Source organism: Eupeodes corollae, chromosome 1, assembly GCF_945859685.1.
Source record: "Eupeodes corollae chromosome 1, idEupCoro1.1, whole genome shotgun sequence".
NCBI classification, from domain to species: Eukaryota; Metazoa; Arthropoda; class Insecta; order Diptera; family Syrphidae; genus Eupeodes; species Eupeodes corollae.
Genome location: NC_079147.1, coordinates 110,664,471 through 110,673,461, shown reverse-complemented (window position 1 = coordinate 110,673,461; position 8,991 = coordinate 110,664,471). Strand labels below are relative to the sequence as shown.

General features: G+C 31.7%; 1 protein-coding gene across 1 annotated transcript in view; it reads left to right on the top strand.

The window, feature by feature from the left end:
* Positions 1-529: 529 nt before the first annotated feature.
* The window catches only part of LOC129938618 (uncharacterized), a 215,707-nt gene continuing 207,245 nt past the window's right edge, over positions 530-8,991 (top strand). Inside the window, exon 1 of the mRNA XM_056046283.1 lies at positions 530-1,591. Coding sequence (XP_055902258.1) covers positions 1,510-1,591 — 82 coding nt within the window. The 5' untranslated portion in view covers positions 530-1,509. The remainder of the gene's footprint in view (positions 1,592-8,991) is intronic.

The following is an 8,991-nucleotide window of genomic DNA, read 5'->3' as shown; positions in this document are numbered from 1 at the left end:
CCCTCATACAGCGTGACCTTATAAACTAATCGCTTGAGCTTGGTTAAAGTCCTCCGACGACACCTTATCTTTTTTCCAGGTCCTTAACATCGCATTGAAAAATGGCAAACAACTGCCTGTTGATTCTACATGCTTGCTCCTCTTGATCCTACGCATGTCCTTAGCCAACACACACACACTCCCACAACTTCCAATTCCAAAGTTTACTTCCAATAACGGTTCTGGTGGCCCCCGCCAACTGGAAGTAAATTCAAAAAGCTCATGCGAGGAGTTTTCCTTTCTGCTTTCAAAACAGATTGTTGATTCCCAAACTGTTGCAAATTCGAGGCGCAACAAATGAGCTTTACCCTTTGCCTCACCCACATCCACCCACCACTCACTGCCCAAGCCAGAGCCTCATCAGAACCTGGGAGCAAATATACAAACTGGAAGGCCTCTATACTCCTCCACAGGATTCTTCCATAACTTTGTGTCGTTGTGCTCTTCCAGAAAAGGAACCTTTCAGTCTAGGATAAACTTTATAGTCGGGCACAACAAGTGCGTGTTGTAAATTCTCTCGGGTCAAGAGTGGAGGAATAAGTGAATTATAATTAAAAAAAAGATATCACTATATTGTGCATTAGGTCCTTTCGCACCTTCTGCCATATCACTGTCTCTGGAATACCCTCCTCGTCTAGCGTTTAGCGTCTAGGTCTAATTACATCAACTTCCACCGCTATCGACATCGACACCACCGCCACAATTCCACAATTTTTGCATAGTCTTATGATAATTAATATCGAATAAAAAGTGCGTGAATGTGAATGTCAATGTGAATGTGACTAAGTGAAGCAACAATAACAAACAAGGGCAATTGATGATGATGGTGGAAGAATTGATGCAAATCGGATCCGGAAGTGAATGCCCCAACGGTTCAACCAATTAAAAGGCAATTTGCTTGCAAAACAAATCAAACTCAAAGAAAATCTTTGAGTAGTAAAATATTTTTTTAAATTTAAGAAAAAGAAAAGGATAAATTAACAACGCCATTGCGTCGTGCGTCGCGTGTCGGTAGGCGTAAGATTCACGTAACTACCTACCTACCGTTTTTCCCGGGAAATTTTCGAGTCGTTTTTAGGTTTGTGCGAAATCGGTCGTTTTTACATTCGAAATATATTTTTTGGTTTTCAAGTGAATGCATTCGTTTTTGTTCGAAAGAGGTGCATTGAAATTGTGAGAATTAGTAATCCAATTAGCTACCTATTGATTTTGAAGTTTAACCAAGTTCGTTAGGCATGGTTTTTGAGTTTTTTTTAATCAAATAAAAATCAAATGAAATTTGTGAAGTGAATATTGATGAAGTGTTTTTTGGTGATTTGTTTAATTAAATTCGAGTGAACGCGTTATTTTTAGCGAATTTGTAGAATATTTTTGTACAGTGGAATCAAATTTTCAATCATTTAAAACTTTAGTTATTTTTTGTCGATTGTCAATTGACTTTTTGTCGTTGTCGTTTTTAGAAAACTCGTAATGTCATACATTCAACAATTTAGCATGGATACCATTTGGATAATTGTAGTTTTTATGGGATTAATTTATTTACAGCCAACAAGTGAGTTACATTTTATTTTTGCTGATTCACAGACATTCATTATTTATTAATAAACTTTTTTTTGTAAAATTTAAATATTGTATATTAAGAGTTTGTTTTGAAATATTTAACATTTTATAGGCTTCGAAGACAGGAAAGGGTCGAATTCTTGAGTTATTATCGTTATTTTTGCAGCGGAGTTGGGTTGTACGTTATTTTAATTAATATTAGTTAACGCCTATACGTATGTATAGGTACATATTTTACATATTTTCAACTGTATGGATTAAGATTGAGGTAAATTACTTTTGGGATCAGGAGGTTTCTTGTGTATTGTTTGAACTAGAAGTTATTTATGTGATGGTGTTCCTTTTTCATGAAATTTGTTAATGACATTTATGAGCGGAGCAGAGACTTTATCCCGATTTCAGAGAGTTTATACTATCATTGATAATAAAAAGTTGGATTAACTTTGTTATTTAAAGGTCCCTCACCTCTATGGAAAATATTCTTTAGAATCAATAAATAAGTTAAGGCACGTTTGTGGGAATGTGTATACAACTTATAAATTCATAACGTGATTTAATAAACCTAAATTTATTTAATTTCAATATCTGTATTTTTTTTGAAAATCTATCAAAAGTATTGTAGGATTTTACACGAATAACAAAAACAATATCTGCAGTATGAATACTACGAATAGGTTTTTGAACTAACTGGGCTTATTTTGCAAAAGATAATTAATTTTGCTATGTTTCCACCAAAGGCTTATCTCAGTTTGGATAAAATAAACCTTTTTGGTGTTTTCACCGCACAAGAAGATTTAAAAATGATAAAGTTTGACAGCAATTTCTAAAATGCAAATAGTATTTCGATGTTTCTTATGAAGCGCAAGTGAGAAAGTTTGATTCGTGTTAACCAATGAAGAACTGAACATGTGCAATTTTTTTTAATTTGATTAAAACAAAACAATATGTTTCGTACACAGACATCCAAATAAACAGACCATAATACATTATCTGTAAGACCAACTTATCTTCACTTTTTCTTCACAAATTTTGATTCGACTTTAAGCCCCGACAGAAATCGAATCAAATCAAGTTCATTTCAACTCGATTCAGGTATTTAAAGAATTGAGGCAAGCGTCAAGTTCGCTTCAACACCACATGTTAATGTACATAGTAGTCTACGAACCCCTTCTTAAACTATTGTTAAATTAACTTTTTTATAGAATCTCAATTTAAAGATGTGTTCTTACCATTTCTTCTTGAAAATTATCCATTTTATTAGTTTTGGCTATTTTTTTGCTGAAGTTAATTTTAACTTTTGGTTTTCGCAAAAATTTCTTCTATTTGTGTTTTTTTTTTGAATTATTATTCTGACAGGCATTCTTTCAGTTGTACCAATTTTTAATAAAAATCTGGCTACTGCCGATGCGTTTTCTTGGGAATTCTCTACCATACTATTTATAGAATGCCAAAAAAACAAAAATACACGGGTATTTTCTCATCGTCAGCGAAAAATAAGTTAAGCTGAATTAATTATTATTCTTTAGGTTTTAAGGTAAAAATCAGCCTATTCTGTGGATCGTATATTCGATTCACCCATTAGATTCCCTTTCACACTGCATTTGCATTCTGCTATCTATCGGGTGAACTCCATTATTCCAAACCAATTTGACATTCACGTTAACAGCTGTTCATGTGAAGAAAAATGAGAATGTTGGATAAATCGTTTTTTAGTCATACAAAAATTAAGTTTAAAGCATCTTGCACATGAGCTACGAACTGGGAACTGTGGATGTTTGCATGTTTTGACTTTTCTTTCAAATGAGCTTTATTTCTATTCGCAGACAGCGATGTATTTTCAATTTGTAATTACTCTTTTCAACAAACAAACTAAGAGTGGTATAATTTTAAATGTGTTTTCTTTGAAATTGACTTTTTGAAATAAGTAAAATCTTGTTTGTTCGTACATTCTTTCATTCGTTGTTCGCTCTCATGTGGAAGGCCCCTTAAATTTACCTAAACAGAGTAAATTCTGTAATTTGTGTCATTTTTGGAAATGGACAGTATTAACCTTTTTAATCAATTGAAAGCAGAAAAATAAGAAAATCCTCAATCAAACAGAGCGCTTCAAAGAAATGTAAAAAGTTTCGTTCTTCCCTAAAATTGTAATTATATTTTGATTGTAAAACAAATATTTTGAATTTAACAATAAATTAGTTTTTGGTTACATTTTGCTAACAACAATTAACAAACCAGACATCAAATCCACTGCATTTCAATGCGATATAGAATGTATGCATTCCACGTGAATAGGAGAATACCGCGCTGTATTACCGACGTAACCGATATACACTGATTCAATTTAAATGAGGGCAGAATAGTGGTAAGTGAAAATTCAACTAAAATTCCTCGTAAATATTAGAATATGCCTAAATTTTGGCGCATATTAGCAATTTGCTAAATATTTAGCAATTTTCTAAGAGAGTAAAATTGTAGACCTTTGTTAACTTTAATTGTTAATTGCTGATTGCCTTTTATTAAAAAACTAACATCCATCAAACATGTCTTAAAATTGATAATTCATGAAAATCAACAAAGCAACTATGCGAAAACGGACTTATTAATTGAAATTTTCAACTGTTGACTTGACTATTTCATCTACAGCTCTTATCAAAATAATTGTAGGGACGTCAAATGGATATAGCGAATTGCTAAGAGTTTAAGTTACGATTCCGTGAAAAGCAAATTGTTAAGAGATAGTAGGAGGTTAAAATCATTTAAAATTAGCTTAATCACCTTTTTAGCCTAGTAAATTGTACCAGTGGCATGATAATTAGTGCGTTAGACTGTCATGTCAGAGGTCGTTCGTTCAATCACTGTCTGTGCGATCTAAATTTTTTTTTTCACGGGTACTGCCTCTTGTGAGGAATTGATAAATCTTCCCTTCAAGAGTAATCCATAAAAAGTGGTTTCTCAGATTAGCTGTTCGAATAAAGCTTAAAAATGTAAGTCCCCTCAATCCCAGACAATAGTACTCGCACAGAAGAATGGTTAAGATTAAGAGTTGTAAGCCACTAGGCCCCAGTTCTCAACGGACTGTTGAGCCACATAATTTATTGTTTTTCAAATTGCTAAAAATGGTCTAAAAATTTTTATAAATCTCTTAAAATTTTGAGCGATTGCTTTAAGTAAATTATGAAGATTTCAATTGTATATTCCAGGTGAAAGTTAAATTTTGGGACTATTTTTTGCAGCAATTGAGGCAGTGCCAAATATTCTTCTCCGCGGAGACAATTTTATCGAACAGTGCAATAAAATCGTAACAATGCCTTCACCATAATTATTGTCCTTCAATAAATTGATTCTTTCATTGCGTCGCATGAACCAAACCATTGTTTTTTTTTTTAATAAATTTTGAACGATTTTCAAACGTTGTTGAGAAAAATATCAATTCGTTATGAAATGACAAACCAAACTTAGAATAAATCAAAACAATTTGTGAATTCGAGTAATCTAAGAATGATAAATGATGAAACATTAGAATTACGTTTGGAATAACGCAGTAAAACTCAAAGTTTTTTTTTTGAAAAATATAAGAACCTGCAAAAATGTACTAAAAATTGATTTTTCACATTTGTTCAAATCGCGACACTTTCCGTCGCTGAACTCAATGCTGAAACTTCAAATTTAAATTGCATCTTTTTTGAAGTTCTCCGAATTTAAATTTTTAAATAAATTTGTTAATTATGGTATGAATGAATAAATTACAAGGTTAATTAGGGCCTAAACAGAGAAAAAAATTATGGTAATAAAGTAGTTCAACTAAGTCATTAAAGGCGTTCTCGAAAACCCGCTTACTACCGAAGAATTTTGTTTCCTTATCCCTTATATAGATCACTGTTTCTTAACACTAGTTTTATACATTTCTTCATATCTAATTACAGTACAATAGATTTGGAAATGTATAGCCTTTTCACACCAAACCCAAAACCCTGTTTTCATTTGACATTTAAATTTATTTAACACCGGCTGTCAAATTTTGTATTGATGAACAAATTTGTGAGTAAAAAGTTTTTTTCTTCTAAAAATGTTTGTGAAAATAAAACGAATTCTTATCAATTCAAATTGATTTTAACGTAAAACTAGCTCGTCTCGAAGAAGAGTTTCAACTGAAGTTCTGGGGATGGGTGGAATGGGCTCACGACATGAACCAACAAGAACTACAAGCTCGCTTGGCTGCAGCTATCCTCTTTGTTAACTTCAACGGGTCCGAAAAATTCACTAAGGAGAAAAAGAAGAAAATATATCATGGAATCAACAACAAACAAAACTGTTACAATAAAAATTCATTATATTCAAAACATTTTCTTCTTCTTTCACAACAAATTTAATTCAAAATACTGAGCTTATGACTATTGCTTCTGCTGACCAAATGTCCCTTCAGAATCCCCATATATTGTGGCCGTTCAAGCAACTTACAGGCGGGGTTGAGAAGATTCTGAACACTTTTGTGTAGGCCCTTATGACCGGACCAGAAAAAGTCAATTCCTAGTTCCAGATCCGTACCAAAATCACACTTATCTAGGGCGATCCAAGTAGTAAGGGAAAACGTCGAACATATTTGTGGCGACGACGTGTTCAAAGATACATCCCTTGGAAACGTTATTACGAACTATGAGCAAGGTTGTCACGCCGGTAGCCATAGTGAATTCTAGTTCCTCGTTTTAGAAAGAGCGTTTGAAACGCAGGAGAATCATAACAACGGTTTTCTGTTGCCACGCAGGTCCCCCAAAGTTTCCATTTTTTCTCTTCCTGTAAATAAAAAAAGCAATAATTCTTATTTTGTAAGGAGATTGTATAAATAATATTACTTACCACGACCAAATTTATTTCAAAATTAAATATTTGATTTGACAGTTGCCATCAGCTGTTTTTTTTACATTAATTTGAGCGCCGAATGTTTTCGAAGGCGCCTGAAGCGTGAAAAAATTTTAAAATATTTAATTTGAAAAATTACAATAAAATTGGAAACAATATTTTTAACTTAAAATAGGAAATTACTGTAATCGATCCGATTTGTCGATTTGATATGTTTGACATTTATGGATGTTTTAAAGTCCCTATAGAATCTAAATAAATCGAGCCTTTTATATATTCATGTTAACCTGTATCGACTTCAAATAAATTGTATTTTATAGATAATTACATCGATGTGAAGATTGTGACTTCAATTTTGGTTTATATTATTTGTACATTGTGATGTGATACCAAATTGGTATAAATGCTAGCAAAATTTAAACTACCTTTTGTTCAGGGTTTAACAATTTACTTGTTAGCAATTTGTTCAATTTTTACCAAAATACTAAGGGAGTCCACAATTTTAACCTTTCTTTTAGTTTTGCTGAGTACTCAATTGGTAATTGCCTTTTATTAAAAAAACAATCATCCAAACATGTCTAAAAAGTGACAGTTTGTGAAAACAAGCAAAGCAAACATGTTTAAACGGTCCTATTAATTGGAATTCCCATCTGTAGACTGCACTATTCTATTCACGGCTCTTCTAAGAATAATTATACAGATGTCATATGGATTTAGCAAATTGTTAAAAGTTAAAGTAGTTTTTCAGCAAATTGTTAACGAATAGTAAGATGTTAAAACCGCTTGAAATAAGGTAAATCCAATTTTGCATTAGTAAATTGCTAGACTTCAAGCTAATTTTATCTTATACAAAAATTGGTAAATTTAAGTCGACTAAAAATCTAAAGAACGAGAAAAGATATTGCAAAACCCAACTTATTTTATTATAAATAAAATATTGTTTTGAACTTTAAATCAGTCTTTTAAACAAATTCAATTGACAATTTATTTAACGAAACAAAACAGCGAAAAAGTGATAGGAAATGGAATATTATGAAGACTTCAAACTTTTTTTGGGAATGAGAAGTTTTCAGTGTAGGATGCATCCCAGTTTGGTTTTTTCATTCGAACTGATTAAAGTAACATATCTATATATTTCATTTTATTAAATTGCCTGACTGTATTGAAAAAATAAATTAAAAATTTGTATTGTTTTCCATTAAACAGAATTGGTTTTTGTGATGTGTTTTTAACATACGAAAAAATTTAAATAAAAATCAAAGATAGCTGAAAGTTTCAAACATGAATAAATAGTTTCTTAGTTCTTGACATTTTGTAAAAAAAAAAACAAGTTAAGTGAAAATGGTTGGACCATATTATTTTATTATTCACTCTCATATTATAGACTTGTTTATATAAATCTTTGATATCAGTTAGCCTACTTCTTAGCTCGTAATGAAATATGACAAGCAGTACAATTGGCATTAAATAAAAGTATAGCTCATAGGAGTATCACTGTGGTCTTGTAAGCAAGACGCTCATATCCAAAAACAACACTAAACATATACGACAGTAATTGGTTCATTGGTTCTTTATCCGAGTAGAAGGTTTTTTTTTGGTCTTTCGAAAGCAAATATTATGTTCATACTATTTGATTGCCTTGTTTTTGTACTCGTATCTACTCAAAATACATTATTTATGAGTGTTGACTGAAAGAAAATTACTTATGGGATTGCATATATTTATACATTGGCAGAGCATAAGTATATAAAAGTATGTATAGTTCCATTCTCTTGGTATCGTATTTATTCTTAAGAATATGTAATTATAACTAGAACCTAACCTACCTAGGAATGTACATTTATTGTGTGAATAGTTAATGAAACAAGGAAAATATATTTGAATTTATTTTTCCCATACTCAGCTCATGGAATATAATACTCGTGCTTGAAAACTAGATATACTATAGATACATTATCTAGGACACTTTTTTTTTGTTTAGCAAGGACTTTTGGACAAGTCCAAAAAGAACACAGAATTTCAGTTTGTGATAATTTCTTTTTAATTACAATTAAAACGTATGTTTTTATAATTTGGCTATAATAACTTTAAATTTTGTCATTAAATGCTTATGAGGACCTATTTATTTACTGCTCACTTTTGATTTAAAAATCATGCGTTCTATCTATCACTAAACTAGTTTATCTAAACTTTTTATAAACTGTATGATTAGTTTTTCTTTATTTGAATTCGTAAAATTTCATGACTCAATTATTTCATTTTTTTATGTTTGAAATTAGTAGTACACGTGGGTTGTGGTTAGTGCGTTGGACTGCGGACTGGCTGCCGTAATGCATATTCCGAACGAACCCGTTTAGCTGAAGGAATGCATTGGCCTCGTTTCGCCAACGCCCTTACGAGAGAACTTCGTTCGAGTGACATAACCTAACCAAACAACAGAAAACTGACAAATACAGAAATTGAACAACATTTACAACACATGGACATAACAAAAAAAGCAAAAAGAACGGGACCAAATGGACGCTTACAGAAATG